This window comes from Physeter macrocephalus, chromosome 5 (genome assembly GCF_002837175.3).
Source record: "Physeter macrocephalus isolate SW-GA chromosome 5, ASM283717v5, whole genome shotgun sequence".
Lineage (NCBI taxonomy): Eukaryota > Metazoa > Chordata > Mammalia > Artiodactyla > Physeteridae > Physeter > Physeter macrocephalus.
In genome coordinates this window covers 61,220,282-61,238,402 of record NC_041218.1, presented here as the reverse complement: position 1 = coordinate 61,238,402, position 18,121 = coordinate 61,220,282, and the positions used below count along the sequence as shown (strand labels likewise).

The 18,121-nt window shown below is 44.7% G+C and overlaps 1 protein-coding gene across 9 annotated transcripts in view; it reads left to right on the top strand.

Moving 5' to 3' along the window:
- Positions 1–14,967: 14,967 nt before the first annotated feature.
- SLC25A13 (solute carrier family 25 member 13) overlaps positions 14,968–18,121 on the top strand; it is a 262,700-nt gene continuing 259,546 nt past the window's right edge. For all 9 annotated transcript variants that reach the window (XR_008617418.1, XR_003679894.2, XR_008617416.1 and 6 more), the window contains exon 1: positions 14,968–15,117. Coding sequence is in view for 3 of the 9 variants with exons in the window: in XM_024127441.3 (XP_023983209.1) it covers positions 15,103–15,117 (15 nt within the window). In the remaining 6 variants the exon portion in view is untranslated. The remainder of the gene's footprint in view (positions 15,118–18,121) is intronic.

Below are 18,121 nucleotides of genomic sequence, written 5' to 3'. Positions count from 1 at the left end.
ACAGGTCTCTTGCATTTTTGCACATCTTATGAGCAGAGGCTCTGATGGCCTTGCTCCAAATTATCTTATCAGGACATTTGTATAACAAAGGGCCTTGGAAGCTCCTGGACACAGAACAGCATACTTACAGTCCCTTATAAAAAGAGTCAGTTTCCCTAAGTAGGGTTCCCCTCCTGTAATGCAACCCTCTGCTTGTGCAGGTATCATGTGGCCTCTTTGCATTGCCCTGTGGTAGTTTGGGTATAGGGAAACCAAAGCTGATATTCTGGCTGTTGCTTTACTGTGAGTAATAAACTGTTCTTTGTCTCTGACCCAGGAGTCTCATGTCTTCTGCCAGCATCCATGAAACTTGCTAGCTTGCAAGCAGACTAAAATCTCAGACCCTTTATAGTTCTTAACACTAGATTTCACCATGTCTAATATTTAATGAGTCATTTTCAGTTTTAATGTACCTTAAAATTTTGCCTTTGTGTGTTCCAGTCCTTCTAAAATGAAATTTAGGACACCAAGAATTGATCTGCAGGCAGTAGAAAGGAAAGATATTTCTGAAAGAGACGTGGAGAGCCAAATAGTCAAAGTATGTTCTACATCATCCACAGTATAGAAAATTAGAAATACTTGTCTATATTGTCTTTGACAAAAAAAAAACACCCAAAGAATGAAAAAAATAGAGGAATATTTTTCTGAAGAGTCAGCCATAAAAGTTCAGAGTAGGAAAAGAACTTACAAAGTTGATTCACTGATGCCCTCCATTTAAAAAAAAAGACTAACTCTCATTTTCTTCCTTTGCATTCTCCATAATGGCTTTTATAAACTTCCTCAATTTTCCTTAGAAACTTAAAAATTTGATGTACAAATGTATTTATCACATTCTACTTATGCTAGATAAAAGTGATAAATGACTTAAAACACCCACCCATTAGAGGGTGGTTGAGATGCTGGTAAATTCTTATGATATAATATTAGGGAGCCATTCATAATTATGTTTTTCGAGAATACTTAATAGCATGATAAAGTTTTTATGACATATTGTTAAGTGAGACAGTAAGATACACAAATTATGTTACCCCAGTAACATAACACATCGTTATAACACACACTCATGCATACAAAGAAAATAATGGGAAGAAAATAACTTTAAAATATTAAAGTAGTTAAAACTGGGTTAGGGGAATATGGATGATGTTTTTTCTTTGTTGTCTTCTCTGTTGTCAAAAATCCCTTATAGTCTAATCAAATATTTTTTTTAAATTTCCCTTATACAATAGAATCAAAATCAGAATCTTATTCTGGGATAAATAACTTACACTAAAGTTCAATCTTTGTTTAATCCACCACGGGGCTCATTTTAGCCTTTCTCCTTTCCATTTATAACTCTCCTCACAGTGTGAAGGGCACTGGGCAGTGCAGTTTTTAGGGGTGGGGTGGAGTAACACATCTAACTGATTCCTTGGCCTCCTCCTCCATCCTGACCCTCCTACCCAATTCATCATACCCTATCCTCATGTGAAGCCATATATATGGAAAATCCCTAGAATTCCTACCCCTGGGAACTCCAGCCTGTGCCCTGGCATTGCCAAATTTTTCTAAGCTGGCTGCCTGATGGTGCAAATGAGTGCAAATTGGGGAAATACTAGGCAAATTAGTGACTCACTTCCATCTCTTCCGTCAATCTTTGCTGCATCAACTCCTCCACCTTCTCTCTCTCTCCACACACACACACACACACACACACGTAACTCTAGCTCTAGAACAGCACGATTCAAGAGCAATATAATGCGAGCCCCTAACTAATTAAAATTTTTCTATTAGCCACATTAAAGATATTAAAAGAAACATATGAAATGAATCTTAAGAATATATTTTATTTAACCCAACATGTCTAAATTATTACTATTTCAACATGTCATAACATTTAAAAATTATTTAATGAGACATTTTATATCTGCTTTTCCATACTAAAATCTCTGCAATCCAAAGTGTATTTTATATTTTCAGCACATCTCAATTCACACCAGCCATGTCTCAAGTGCTCAGTAGCCACATGTGGCTTGTGGTTATAGTATTGGACAGCAAAGATCTGGAGAGATCTTTTCCCTCTACAACTTCTGTCCCATGTCCCTTAGCCTGAGGCTTCCAAAAGTGTAAATGCCTCGTGGTGGCTTTTGGGACTGGCTCCACTAGGACAGCTATCTACAGTTAACCTGGGGCTTTAGAGGAAATTTCCTGTCACAGATTGTGACACACACCCCGAGGGAAAGTGGGGCCTTTTGTGGTTCTGCCACCCAGAGTAGGCAGTCGCCTATCTGACCTATGAATCTTGCCAGGGTGGGGACTAGATCGAGTGGAGTTCTGTTCCCTTATTAAAGGACACTTTGGAACTTAAGTACAGAGACCATCACTGTCCTTAATCGATACCACCCATCCCACCCTCTCCAGAGTAAGAAGATTCCTCTTCTACCTCATGCCTGAGCTTGGATGGCTGGCTGTCTAAGCAAATCAGGACACGGAGAATGTTAATTGATTGAGCCTCTTCCAAATCAAGTGCGCTCATTTCATTGGTGAAGCAACTGAGTCCTGGAGAGGAGAAGTGATTTGCCCACGGTGGCACGACTGCTAAGTGGCAGAATTGGATGGGAGCTACGGATCTCCTGACCAGGTCACTTGTTTGCACAATGTTGATAGAGCTAATGAATAAGGTCACTTACTAGCAGAAATTCCAGGATCTACCCCAGAACTATAGGCCATTTACCTGTCCCATCTAGGTCAGTTTCCCTTTCCCAAGTCATCTTTTCACACCAAAGTTAAGAAAACAAACAAACAGAAATATTACTCACCGTGATAAGTGCCAAAAGGGCCAGAAACAGGATGCAGAGATAGAGAATAACAAGGAGTTTCCTGTTTCAGAAGGGAGGTCAGGGCAGGTCCCTGAGGACCTGAGGGATGAGAAAGAGGGTCTGGAAGAAGGGCTGGCAGAGCTCCAGACAGAGGGAAAAGCAAGTGCAGAGGCCCTGGGGCAAGAAAACAGCCTGTAGAAGAACCAATGGCAGTCAGGAAGTGAGGGATGGGAGGACCTAAGAGGAAGGGGTGGGGTGGCCATGTTACATGGAGTCTTACACAGAAAAGCTAGACATTCAGTTAGAATTGGATTCTCCTGCCTCTTTTGATATATGGTGAGTTTCATTTTAATTTTAAATGTTGATGTTTAAAGATCTTCTTTGCTGCATTATGACCTTAAAAGAATTAGCTCTGCCACCTGCAAGAGTCCTTGGGAGCCGAATGTGAGGGCCTCTATTTCTAGCAGTGGATCCCTAATGGATTCAGGCAGTAGTGGCAGGAAAGAAGATAAAGCACCACAAAGGCTAGTGGCCCTGAAGCTGGACTTGGGATTGTGTCCAACTGACAAACAAGTTCAGACATGAACGATTTGATCCAATCTCTTCAAACTGGAAACTGAGAACTAACACTAATAGGTTGTTCTTAAATACTCAAGTGCTTTCATGTTCTCTGCCTCACTGGAGTTTCAATCTCCAGCCTCGAAAGTAGATTTTCCAATCTTTGTAAATTGATTTACCTCCTTCTCTTCCCCCACCTCTATACTTCCCTTTAAAAGATTCTGAGACAGTGAGCCTAGGCATAAATAGTCTTCATTTGTGTGATAGAATGCTCTTAGGAGTAACATACAATAGAATTATAGAATACCAGAGCTAGAAGGAATCTCAGAGGACAGCTGCTCTGACCCTCTCATTCTATTAGTATTATTATTTGTAACATATTCCTATGTGCCATATGATTTATATACATTCAATTCAATATCTTAGCAACCTTGCAAAATGGGTGTTTTTATTTCTCTTTTACAGATCAGGAGACTGAGGCTCAGAGAGGTTGATAACTGACCAAGTGTTGCACAGCCATAAGTGGCAGAGCTGGGACTCAAATAGTCTGTCTGATTTCTTTTTTTTTTTTTTTTAATGTATTTATTTGTTTTTGGCTGCGTTGGGTCTTCATTGCTGCACGCGGGCTTTCTCTAGTTGTGGTGAGCGGGGGCTACTCTTTGTTGCAGTTCACGGGCTTCTCATTGTGGTGGCTTCTCTTGTTGCGGAGCACAGGCTCTAGGCGCGCGGGCTTCAGTAGTTGTGGCTCGCGGGCTCTAGAGCACAGGCTCGGTAGTTGGGGTGCACGGGCATAGTTGCTCCGCGGCATGTGGGATCTTCCCAGACTAGGGCTCAAACCCGTGTCCCCTGCACTGGCAGGCGGATTCTTACCCACTGCGCCACCAGGGAAGCCCCATCTATCTGATTTCTAACTCACCATGCTAGCTGAAGCTAGTTAGACAAACAGATAGAGATTGATAAGGAAATAATAATAAGAGCCAGTGGTAGAATCTACATACTCCAACTTTTTTACATTGTGATTAGCTGTAAAGAAGAATACAAAAGAGAAATAACATCTGTATAGAGTTTTACTGTTATTGCTGTTGCTTTATTTTTTAAATAAAAACATAGGTCTCATTAAACCAGTTTTGGTAAGATTGTCTTCCTGAGCATCTGATTTCTTCAAAAATTATAGAGCTCTTGAGAGTTTCAGGAATTCTTGCAAAAGAAACTGCTGCACTGGAAGCAATGCTGCAGTGGCCAGGCCTGAAGAACTCATTGTATGAATCGCTGGCTGTTGCTCCTTCCTGCTGGTCAGACACTGGCGGACTGAAGCACCCGCCTCTTCTGATATGTCCCTCCTGAGTACACTGAGGGGCCAAGGCGGCCTAAGCTTGATTCGCCACTACTTTGAGTGGATTGCTGGGCCCAGAGAACCTCAGCCAGATTCACAAACACAGACTTGGACTTGGTGCAAGACCCTGAGGTTTTCTGCTTCTGCGCCATAGAAACTGGGCTCATCCTCTTTAAAGACTTCTGATGTAAATCCCCCCCGAGTAGTCAGTTTTGCTTTACTGGGATCGTGTGGGACTATGGTAAAAGGTACCAAATATTCTACTCTAAGAACTCTCATTTCTCTAGATTTGCTACACCAGTGAGAGCATTATCAGAACAAGGTGTGTTAGGCAGAATCATGGCTCCCCGAAGATGTTCACGTCTCTATCCCCAGAACCTGTGAATATGTTACATTACATGGCAAAAGAGACTTAAGGTAGCAGACGGAATTAAAGTTGCTAATTGCTATGGGCTAAATTGTCTCCCCCTCAAAAGTCATATGTTGAAATATTAACCTCTAGTGCCTCAGAATGTGGCTATATTTGGACATAACCACATTCTGAGGCTAAATGTGGCATTTAAATTGGTAATTAACGTTAAGTGAGGTCATTAGGGTGGGCCCTAATCCAATCTGACTGGTGTCAGTTATAAGAAGAGAAGATTAGGACACAGATATGCACACAGGGAAGACCATATGAACACACAGGCAGAAGATGGCCATCTACAGCCAAGGAAAGATGCCTCAGAAGAAATGAACCCTGCTGATACCTTGATCTCAGACTTCCAGCCTCCGGAACTGTGAGAAAATAAGTTTCTGTTGTTTATGCCACCCAGTCTGTGGTATTTTGTTATGGCAGCCTCAACAGACTAATTAATTGACCTTAACATTGGAAGGTTATCCTGGATTATCTGGGTAAACCTGATGTAATTACAAGGGCCCTTAAATGTAAAAAAGCAAAGCAGAAGAGGAAATCAGAGTGATGTGATATGAGAATGAAACAGGAGGGAAGGGGGCAGGGCACAACTTTTAAAAGAATGACATAGGGACTTCCATGGTGGTGCAATGGTTAAGAATCTGCCTGCCAATGCAGGGGACATGGGTTCGATCCCTGGTCCGGGAAGATCCCACATGCCGCACAGCAACTAAGCCCATGTGCCACAACTACTGAGCCCTCACGTCACAACTACTGAAGCCCGTGTGCCTAGAGCCCGTGCTCCACAACAAGAGAAGCCACCGCAATGAGAAGCCCGCGTACCACAACAAAGAGTAGGCCCTGCTTGCTGCAACTAGAGAAAGCCTGTGCACAGCAATGAAGACCCAATGCAGCCAAAAAAAAAAAAGAATGACATAGCCATAAGACATGACTAAAACTGGTTAAAACTAATTAGAACCAAAATGGTGGAAAATTTGAATTCCAGTGGACCTTGAGCCTTATTATACACTCATTGTAATACATTAGCATCTAAATGACACACCCATCAGTGCCATGACAGTTCTGAGGCTGACCATCAAAGATCAAAAAGTGGGTGGTGGCCCAATTTCTGGAAATCTCTGCCCCTTCCCCAAAATAACTGGAATACTCCTCTCATTCATTAGCCTATGAAATTACCCACCCCCATAAAAACTGACAGTCCCGTACCTTGGGGCCGCTCTCGCCTTCTGAGATGGCCCACACTCTGTCTGTGGAGTGTGTTTCTCTCTAAATAAATCCACTTCTTACCTATCAATTTGTCCCTCACTGAATTCTTTCTATGACAAGACATCAAGAACCTGAGCTTCATGGACTTCCCTGGTGGTACAGTGGTTAAGAATCTGCCTGCCAATGCAAGGGACATGGGTTCGATCCTTGGTCTGGGAAGATCCCACATGCTGCAGAGCAACTAAGCCTGTGCACCACAACTACTGAGCCTGCACTCTAGGGTTCATGTGCCACAACTACTGAGCCCATGTGCTGCAACTACTGAAGCCCGTGCGCTCTAGGGCCCACATGTCACAACTACTGAGCCCGCGTGCTGCAACTACTGAAGCCCACATGCCTAGAGCCCATGCTCTGCGACAAGAGAAACCACCACAATGAGAAGCCCATGCACCTCAACGAAGAGTAGCCCCTGCTGCCCACAACTAGAGAAAGCCCGCACGCAGCAATGAAGACCCAACGCAGCCAAAAATAAATAAATACATACATACATACATACATAAAAATTTTAAAAAAAAGAAAGAAACTGAGCTTCATTATGTCCTGAGACCAGGTGTGTGATCTCAGTTAAAAGACTGTGGTTCAAGTCCCAATCTGGGTTCTGGCTGGGTTCAAGTCCTGGCCCATGGGTTCAAGTCCCAATCTGGGTTTTGGCTGGATTCGAGTCCCGGCCCTGGGTTCAGGTCTCAATGTGAGTTGCACGGTTTCAAGAAGAGTTGGACCTGCTGTGGCCGGTTTTGCAGATGGTGAAGGAAAGTCATGAGCCAAGGAACGTAGGTGGCTTCTAGAAGCTGAAGCAGCAAGGAAATGGATTCTTTCCTATAGTCTCCAGAAAGCAACACAGCCCTGCTGATACCTTTATTTTACCTTTTTGGGCTTCTGAAATATAGAACTGTAAGATAATAAATTTATGCTGTGGTTTTTTTAAAATTGAGTTTTGTTTATTTAAAATGTTGTGTTAATTACTCCCGTACAGCAAAGTGATTCAGTTTTATATATATATATTCTTTTTTTAAAATATACTTTTCCATTATGGTTTATCATAGAATATTGAATATAGTTCTCTGTGCTATACAGTAAGACCTTGTTGTTTAAACACTAAGTTTGTGCTAACTTATTATAGCAGCAATAGGAGACTAATACTGTTACTGAGTACAAGTTCATGTACCTGATGCACAGTGAGGCCAAACAAACCAAAACATTGGTGTTTGGAGCAGAGAAAGGCTTATTGCGGGGCCAAGCAAGGAGAATGGGTGACTCATGCTCAAAAACTCCCTGATGGTTTTGTGGGAGAAGTTTTTAAAGGCAAATTTGGGGTGAGGGCTGCAGGGTGTGTGACTTTCTTCTGACTGGCTGGTGGTGAGGTAACAGGGAGGTGCTCCAGGAATCTTGTGCTGAGCCTGAAGTTACCATCTTCCACCTGGGTGGGGGCCTTAGTTCCTACAGGAGAACTCAAAGATATTGTTATGTATATTCCTTCAGGAGGACCTAGGACTGTGTTCCAAAGCTGTACTATTGTTTCTTGACTGCTCCTCCCTTGTTTCTGCATTCCCTTCCTTCTCTGATTAACAACTGTTTATTTTTTAAATAAATAAATAAATAAATTTATTTATTTATTTATTTATTTTTGGCCGTGTTGGGTCTTCATTGCTCTGCACGGACTTTCTCTAGTTGTGGGGAGCAGGGGCTACTCTTTGTTGTGGTGCGCAGGCTTCTCATTACGGTGGCTTTCCTTTCTGCGGAGCACGGGGTCTAGGCGCGCAGGCTTCAGTAGTTGTAGCTCGCGGGCTCTAGAGCGCAGGCTCAGTAGCTGTAGCGCCCAGGCCTAGCTGCTCCATGGTATGTGGGATCTTCCCAGGCCAGGGCTCAAACTGGTGTCCCCTGCATTGACAGGCGTATTCTTAACCACTGTGCCACCAGGGAAGCCCATTAAATTTTTTTTTTTTTTTTGGCTGCATTGGGTCTTCATTGCTGTGCATGAGCTTTCTCTCTAGTTGCGGTGAGCGGGGGCTACTCTTTGTTGCGGTGTGTGGGCTTCTCATTGCCGTGGCTTCTCTTGTTGGGACTTCCATCGTGGCGCAGTGGTTAAGAATCCTTCTTAGCTTCTGGTGGTAGCTGTTGACCCTTGGTGTCCTTTGGTTTGCAGCTGTGTCACTCTAATCACTGCCTTTATCGCGTGGCTTCTCCTGGTGTGTTTCTGTGTCTTCTTATAGGGACACCAGTCATAGTGGATTAAGGGCCCATTCTACTCCAGTATGACCTCATCTTAACTAATTACATCTTCAATCTCCAAATAAGTCACATTCTGAGGTCATGGGGATGTGTCTGGGGGGGACACAACCCATAACATGGCCCCTTCAGTCAAAATTCAGTGCCAGCTACTTTTAAATGGTAGGGAAGAGGGTGGTCTGGGGACAGACAGGAGGGACAAGTATGAGATAAGTCACTTATTAGGAGGACACATAAGCCTGTCAGGACAAGACAAAGTAGCAGGTGCCCAGCCAACTTATACTTTATCCTTTCAGATGATGTTTCCCATTGTTTATAGGTCATGTGGAAGTCAAGGAGCATCCTTCCTATTTCAGGGCTTGTGACAGTTTAACTTTTCAAAAATTTCACATTTTGAGTAATTCTAGAAGGAAGAAGAAAGCTTAATTAACTGAGTCTGACTCCAAATGTAGGTTGAAATACACTTTTATTCATATGTGGTTACATTTGCATCCATAGTGTGGTAGGTTTGGTGGGTGGACTAATGGCTCCCCCCAAATGTCCACATCCTAATTGCTGCAACTACTGAAGCCCACATGCCTAGAGCCCATGCTCTGCGACAAGAGAAACCACCACAATGAGAAGCCCATGCACCTCAACGAAGAGTAGCCCCTGCTGCCCACAACTAGAGAAAGCCCGCACGCAGCAATGAAGACCCAACGCAGCCAAAAATAAATAAATACATACATACATACATACATAAAAATTTTAAAAAAAAGAAAGAAACTGAGCTTCATTATGTCCTGAGACCAGGTGTGTGATCTCAGTTAAAAGACTGTGGTTCAAGTCCCAATCTGGGTTCTGGCTGGGTTCAAGTCCTGGCCCATGGGTTCAAGTCCCAATCTGGGTTTTGGCTGGATTCGAGTCCCGGCCCTGGGTTCAGGTCTCAATGTGAGTTGCACGGTTTCAAGAAGAGTTGGACCTGCTGTGGCCGGTTTTGCAGATGGTGAAGGAAAGTCATGAGCCAAGGAACGTAGGTGGCTTCTAGAAGCTGAAGCAGCAAGGAAATGGATTCTTTCCTATAGTCTCCAGAAAGCAACACAGCCCTGCTGATACCTTTATTTTACATTTTTGGGCTTCTGAAATATAGAACTGTAAGATAATAAATTTATGCTGTGGTTTTTTTAAAATTGAGTTTTGTTTATTTAAAATGTTGTGTTAATTACTCCCGTACAGCAAAGTGATTCAGTTTTATATATATATATTCTTTTTTTAAAATATACTTTTCCATTATGGTTTATCATAGAATATTGAATATAGTTCTCTGTGCTATACAGTAAGACCTTGTTGTTTAAACACTAAGTTTGTGCTAACTTATTATAGCAGCAATAGGAGACTAATACTGTTACTGAGTACAAGTTCATGTACCTGATGCACAGTGAGGCCAAACAAACCAAAACATTGGTGTTTGGAGCAGAGAAAGGCTTATTGCGGGGCCAAGCAAGGAGAATGGGTGACTCATGCTCAAAAACTCCCTGATGGTTTTGTGGGAGAAGTTTTTAAAGGCAAATTTGGGGTGAGGGCTGCAGGGTGTGTGACTTTCTTCTGACTGGCTGGTGGTGAGGTAACAGGGAGGTGCTCCAGGAATCTTGTGCTGAGCCTGAAGTTACCATCTTCCACCTGGGTGGGGGCCTTAGTTCCTACAGGAGAACTCAAAGATATTGTTATGTATATTCCTTCAGGAGGACCTAGGACTGTGTTCCAAAGCTGTACTATTGTTTCTTGACTGCTCCTCCCTTGTTTCTGCATTCCCTTCCTTCTCTGATTAACAACTGTTTATTTTTTAAATAAATAAATAAATAAATTTATTTATTTATTTATTTATTTTTGGCCGTGTTGGGTCTTCATTGCTCTGCACGGACTTTCTCTAGTTGTGGGGAGCAGGGGCTACTCTTTGTTGTGGTGCGCAGGCTTCTCATTACGGTGGCTTTCCTTTCTGCGGAGCACGGGCTCTAGGCGCGCAGGCTTCAGTAGTTGTAGCTCGCGGGCTCTAGAGCGCAGGCTCAGTAGCTGTAGCGCCCAGGCCTAGCTGCTCCATGGTATGTGGGATCTTCCCAGGCCAGGGCTCAAACTGGTGTCCCCTGCATTGACAGGCGTATTCTTAACCACTGTGCCACCAGGGAAGCCCATTAAATTTTTTTTTTTTTTTGGCTGCATTGGGTCTTCATTGCTGTGCATGAGCTTTCTCTCTAGTTGCGGTGAGCGGGGGCTACTCTTTGTTGCGGTGTGTGGGCTTCTCATTGCCGTGGCTTCTCTTGTTGGGACTTCCATCGTGGCGCAGTGGTTAAGAATCCTTCTTAGCTTCTGGTGGTAGCTGTTGACCCTTGGTGTCCTTTGGTTTGCAGCTGTGTCACTCTAATCACTGCCTTTATCGCGTGGCTTCTCCTGGTGTGTTTCTGTGTCTTCTTATAGGGACACCAGTCATAGTGGATTAAGGGCCCATTCTACTCCAGTATGACCTCATCTTAACTAATTACATCTTCAATCTCCAAATAAGTCACATTCTGAGGTCATGGGGATGTGTCTGGGGGGGACACAACCCATAACATGGCCCCTTCAGTCAAAATTCAGTGCCAGCTACTTTTAAATGGTAGGGAAGAGGGTGGTCTGGGGACAGACAGGAGGGACAAGTATGAGATAAGTCACTTATTAGGAGGACACATAAGCCTGTCAGGACAAGACAAAGTAGCAGGTGCCCAGCCAACTTATACTTTATCCTTTCAGATGATGTTTCCCATTGTTTATAGGTCATGTGGAAGTCAAGGAGCATCCTTCCTATTTCAGGGCTTGTGACAGTTTAACTTTTCAAAAATTTCACATTTTGAGTAATTCTAGAAGGAAGAAGAAAGCTTAATTAACTGAGTCTGACTCCAAATGTAGGTTGAAATACACTTTTATTCATATGTGGTTACATTTGCATCCATAGTGTGGTAGGTTTGGTGGGTGGACTAATGGCTCCCCCCAAATGTCCACATCCTAATCCCTAGAGCCTATGAATGTTACCGTATATGGCAGAAACTTTTTTGCAGATGTGAATATGTTAAGGATATGGAGGTGGAGAGATTATCCTGGCTTATCTGGGTGGACCCTAAATGCCATCATAAGTGTCCTTATGAGAGGTAGGCAGAGGGCTATCACAGACAGAAGAGGCAATGTGAGGGAAGCAGAGTCAGAGAGAGAAGATGTTATGTATGCTGGTCTTGAAGACGGAGGAAGGGGCCATGAGCCCCTGGAAAAGGCAAAGAAACAGATACTCCCCTAAACCTTCTGGAGGGAGCACAGCCCTGCTGACACCTTGGTTTTAGCCTCTTAAGACTCACTCTGAAATTCTGAACTCCATAATTGGAAGAGAATAAATTTCTGTTTTTGTAATCCACCAAGTATGTGGTCACTTTGTTGAAGCAGCCATAAAAAACTTACATACAAATGTGACTCTCTCTACATACACACACAAATTCAAATATGACTCTTGTATTTAAATTCAATATGTATTTAAATTCAAATATGACTCTCTCTACATACACACATAAAGACATCAAGACTTGAAGAAAACAACAGTAAAATTTTAACAGTAGCTAACTGGTGGAAGAAATGTTGAGTGATTTTCTTGTCATTGCTATGAGTTCCTGAATTTTCCAAGATTTCTAGAAAACATCTACAGATTCTTGATTCTTTTTCTATTTTTTTCTTTAAAAGTTAAGGGAATATTATTCAGTCTTTAAGAGTCTTGCAATTCTGACACATGCTAAAAAACAGATGAACCTTGAGGACACTATGCTAAATGAAATAAGCCAGTCATAAAAAGACAAATACTATATGATTCCATTTTTATGAGGTACCCAGAATAGTCAAATTTATAGAGACAGAAACTAAAATGGTGGCTGCCAGGGGCTGGGGGGAGGGAGGAATGACAGTGGTTGTTTAATAGGCTTAAAGTGTTAGTTTTGCAAGATGAAAAGAGTTTTCAAGATTGGCTGTACTACAATGTGAATGTGCTTAACACTACTGAACTGTACACTTAAAACTGGTTAAGATAGTAGATTTTATGTCACGTATATATTATCAACATTAAAAGGTTTTTTAAAGTTCATTTATGTTATAAAAGGAGAGCTTCAGTGATACCCTTAAAAATAGATATGCAGTATACGATGGGATCTTGGTTACACGAGGTTGTATTTTCTCTGCACCTTTTAAAATCCTTTACAGAAGCCAGGGCTACCCTGTAAGTGAGCTTTAGACTTGTCCCGCGCTATCCTTTTCTTTATCAATTCTCCTGTTTTTGCTTTTGTCTTTATTCTTTCACTCCTTTCATGGTCTTTCTCTGCTGCCTATGAACACATTCGAGGCTTTTGGGTCTTTGTTAGACTTCTTGAGAGTATGTTAATAAATCACTCCTTTTTGAAATGCTTCTTTCTTTGGCTTTTACACGGTCATTTGTATATTTCCCATACACCCTCCTTACAGAGAAGAGTCACACACTTCAAAACACTCCTGTAGGGGTTTCCCTGGTGGCGCAGTGGTTGCGCGTCCGCCTGCCGATGCAGGGGAACCGGGTTCGCGCCCCGGTCTGGGAGGATCCCACATGCCGCGGAGCGGCTGGGCCCGTGAGCCATGGCCGCTGAGCCTGCGCGTCCGGAGCCTGTGCCCCGCAACGGGAGAGGCCACAACAGAGGGAGGCCCGCATACCACAAAAAAAAAAACAAAAAAACAAAAAAACAAAAAAAACACTCCTGTATTCCTGACTGCTGGAGTCTTTCTAACATCTACACCAGAGGCCACTGTGCAAGACTGGGTGAGTTCCTTTCTCTCTCCTACCCCCACATATAATCAGGCACCACACTGACTAATTTTACCTCCTATGTGTTCCTCTAGCCCTATCCCATCTCTGGTTTCAGGCCCTCAGCCTGTCTTATATGAATATTCCAATAGTTTGGTCTTACCCCATCCTCTAAACTGTAAGCAGGGGGATCCATCTGTACTGTAACCCTGGCCACGCCACCTCCCTTAGAGCCCTTCAGTTAAGGCGCACACCCTTCAGCATGGCACCCAACATCCTCCATAGTCCCAACCTGCCTGCTCAGACTCTACTTCCACCAGTTCCACAGCCTGTTACCTTTCATGACCAATCACTTTCATAACTTGCTGTGTTTCCTCAGCAATTTCTGGACCTCCTGCTTCTCCTCATTTTCTCTGGCTGGAAAACCGTTCCCCTCCACTTCACTGGACTGATGCACATCCACAGCTTAGGCATCATGTACTCTAAGAGGCTTCCCCAGTCCTCAGCGTTCCCATAGTGCCCTGGGAAAAGGTTGTTGCCTTAACAGTTTATATGGACATTATATATATATATATTATAATATATATTATTTATATGGTGTGCTTGCTTTCCCACTAGCTCTTTAAGGGCTGGGACCATCTCTCAAGTCATCCTGGGGTTCCAACTCCTAACACAGTGCCTGGCATATAGTAGGCACTCAGTCAGTGTTAGTTAATTAAAATGATTAGTAATAAACACTTGTTGATAGGTTATATCCATAATCCACAAAACATTTAAAGCCCTTTTCACTGACCACCATTGCCTTAATTATAAATTTTGGTAGCAGGGACAAATGAATGAAATTCTTATAAAGAGGAAGAAGACCTCTGGGGATTATACATTCGATTTTCTTTTAAAATTTTGACCTGTTTATTTTAGTAGGGCCTATTTTGGGGCGTGTGTCTTTGACTTCTACAGCCCAACTATGCAGGGCTGAAATGAAGTAGCTCCATGTTCTGCACTACATAACAACTGTTTGGTACTTCGAATTTGCCAGATCTGACCTAAAAGTAGACTTGCCAGAGACATTATTTTGCTATTTCCAATCGACTAGTCAATGCTTTGGGATTCCTTATAGCAGAGAGGAGCCCCTTTGAAAGGGAACACCTGGCTACACACGGCACCAAGTGTAGTTCTCAACTTCCCCAGGCTGTGTGCCCCGCCTGTGGGTCTCGAGGGCCCTGGAGCAGCCCCTAGAAGCAGCCGAAGCCAAAAGCTTCCCTCGTGAGGCCACCTGATCCCAAGAGACAGGCTTGCACCCCGCCACCGGCCCTCGGCCCCGCCGTAGAAGTCGCCGCTGCTGGACAGCGGAGCCGGGGTCACGTGCGCGGGTCCAGTCCACCGCCCCCAGACCCGGGCCCGCCCCGGCAGAAGGGCAGAGGCCATCGGGATCACGCGCGCCCCGGCGGCCCTGGCCGGGCCCAGCCAATGGGCTGGCGGCGCCCGCATGACCCGCGCCGGCGGGAGGGCGTGGGGAGGCAGGCCGGGCGCGCACGCTGCCAGGCTGTATAGCCGCTCCCGCTACCGTCTGGACGGGAAGTGAGCGGCCCGGGCCCGCAGCGCCAGCGAGCCGGTGAGAGCGTCCCGCAGCCGCCCGCACCCGGTGCAAAGCATGGCGGCCTCCAAGGTAAGCGTCGGCCCGTTGGCCGGTTGCCCCGGGGGGCGCGAGGGGCCCGGGCGTTCACGTGCCGAGCTGGTGCAACCGGGAAAGCAGATAGAAAGGGGCGCGGGCAGCTGTTCCACCTTGCAGCAGAGGGAGGAGGGAGGTGCCCGCCCCTCCCGGGCAGCACAGACGGCCGGTGCGGAGAACGGGGACCGGGGCCCGACCTTGCAGCAGAAACTTTGCCGGCTGGACCCTCCCACTTGGCCCGGGCGGGGAGTCAGTGCCTGGCCTGCGCCCGGCGGGCTGAGCCAAAGCCGGTGAGGAGGAGCGGGCACGATTGCGTCCTGGGGCGGGGGAGTGCGGTCTGCAGGTCCGCTCTGCCACCCCAGCGCACTCCTGCTCCTGACCCTGGTCACAGCCCGCGCAGAAGCCTAATCCCATTAGGTTTCAGAGGCTCCGCCCTCCCACGAGTGGGGAAGTCACCTTGACTTCCGTTTTGGAGACTGCTTGAGAGAGTTGGCCTGCGCGAGTGTGCGTAAAAACTCCAAAGCACTCCCATTCCCCACCCCCCACCCCCCCGCCCCGCTTCTCGTCCTTCTCTCCGCATCTGACAACACTTACATACCGGCCTCTAAGCGTTTGAGAGGCTTCTTTTTAGAAATGACAAAACAGATTGTCTTGGGAGCCTGTAACTCCTGTGAAGTTCTACTTAAAAGGAATTCTGCGTAAGGTGACTCATTCACTAACCCAGAGGAAAGGCAGCTCCGACAGCTTGACCTTTCCTCTTTTACGATTTCTTGAAACCTGGACACCATTTCAGCTTCTTTGGACTCCATTTCAACTTTTCTGGCAGAATACCATATTTAGTCCCAATCACTTGAATCATTGGAATTTATTGCTTTTAATTTTAAGTTCATGAAGGCAGCCTTTTAATCAAGCCTATACAACTTCTTAGCTCATTTTAAGTGCAGTGAACTTAAATATACCCAACATTTCAAACATTTGTCCTTAATCAAAACTCTGTGATAACCCTCAGGAGGAAAACATGGCCAACACATCATATTCCTATTTATTTGAGCAAACTAATCACATTTGCAATGGAAATTGTAAGCAGACAGATATATTTAAATGCTGTTCTATGACTTAAGTTTCTCCAGCCTTCCAAAATCTGCAGGCTTTTCGGTGTTCCTAGATTATGTGGCCTAAGTGGCCTTTCTCTTTTCCTTAATGACTCTGAGTTCCATCCTAAGGAGTGTGCTCTGGGTATGCATGTGCAGACACATGGGTATGTATATAACTGTTATAGTTAGATTCTCTGAGGATCACTGGAATTCATTTTTGGAACCTACATTAGCCCATTCAAACCCAATAGCCCTTGACCTTTTCTTTGCATTAAATTTGCATGCAATCAGAGTACAAGGCATGAATTATGTTCCCTCAAGGTGACTTCTTCCAGGAGAGTAGGTGGGAGTAGATACCCATACTTTACTGTCATTTTTATGTCTGTAGATGAGTTAAATAATTTTACTTAATTTGGAGATAAAGTGAGGAACTTAAATTGAGGAGTATGCATGCAAATGGAGTATAAGACTGATTAACTAGTTGAAATAAAATAAATGACATGGAAGGAGGTTTAACGTTTTGGTTGTATTTTTATTAAACTGTCACTTCATATCAATAAGTGCAGTTGAATTTTAGCCAAGTAGTGAGAGTCAGGGAAAATGAAACATTTCATTTTTACTCTTTGGGAACTTGTGTTTTTGTTTATTTATTCACTTAAACTTGCCTCTTTTCAGGATTTCAGATGGCTCATGTCATATATACATTATTTATAAACCAACAAGACATATCAAAATCAAGTCAAAGTAGATGAGAATAACAGGATAAAGGGAAAATAAGATGAAGCCAGGACTAAGGTTTAGTGGAAAATAAGGATGTATGTACTTGCTAGAGGTGACTGAATTTTCTAGCAGCCAAAGCAAAGAGGAAGTGATCAGTGAGGTCAGTTACTTGGGAGAGAGGTCTCCTTTTTCTGCTATCTGAGAGCAGTTTCTCCCCATCTCTTTTTTTTTTTTTAAAGAAGATGTTGGGGGTAGGAGTTTATTAATTTATTTATTTTTACTGTGTTGGGTCTTCGTTTCTGTGCGAGGGCTTTCTCTAGTTGTGGCAAGCGGGGGCCACTCTTCATCGCGATGCGCGGGCCTCTCACCATCACGGCCTACAGAACTGCTCGTGTTTAAATCCTGTATCATATTTGCCAGCTGTGTGACTTTGGGCAAATGATTCTAACCCTCTGAATTCCAGTCGTCTCATTTGTATAATGGGGACAAAACTTACGTTAAAAACCCGTTGATAGGGGCTTCCCTGGTGGCGCAGTCGTTGCGCGTCCGCCTGCCGATGCAGGGGAACCGGGTTCGCGCCCCGGTCTGGGAGGATCCCACATGCCACAGAGCGGCTGGGCCCGTGAGCCATGGCCGCTGAGCCTGCGCGTCCGGAGCCTGTGCTCCGCAACGGGAGAGGCCACAGCAGACGGAGACCCGCATACCACAAAAAAAAAAACAAAAAAAAAAACTACCTCATGACCACAAATGTGTGTTTGTGGATTCCATAAGGCCATTTCTTTTGTTTTTTTTTTTGTTTTTTTTTTTTGTGGGGGGTATGTGGGCCTCTCACCGTTGTGGCCTCTCCCGTTGCGGAGCACAGGCTCCGGACGCGCAGGGCGGGGGCCACTCTTCATCGCGATGCGCGGGCCTCTCACCATCACGGCCTCTCTTGTTGCGGAGCACAGGCTCCAGACGCGCCGGCTCAGTAGCTGTGGCTCACGGGCCTAGTTGCTCCGCGGCATGTGGGATCCTCACAGACCAGGGCTCGAACCCGTGTCCCCTGCATTAGCAGGCAGATTCTCAACCACTGCGCCACCAGGGAAGCCCTTCCCATCTCTTTTTATATGCAGTGAGCAAACTGCATTCAAAACTACCTCATGGGGGCTTCCCTGGTGGCGCAGTGGTTGCGCGTCCGCCTGCCGATG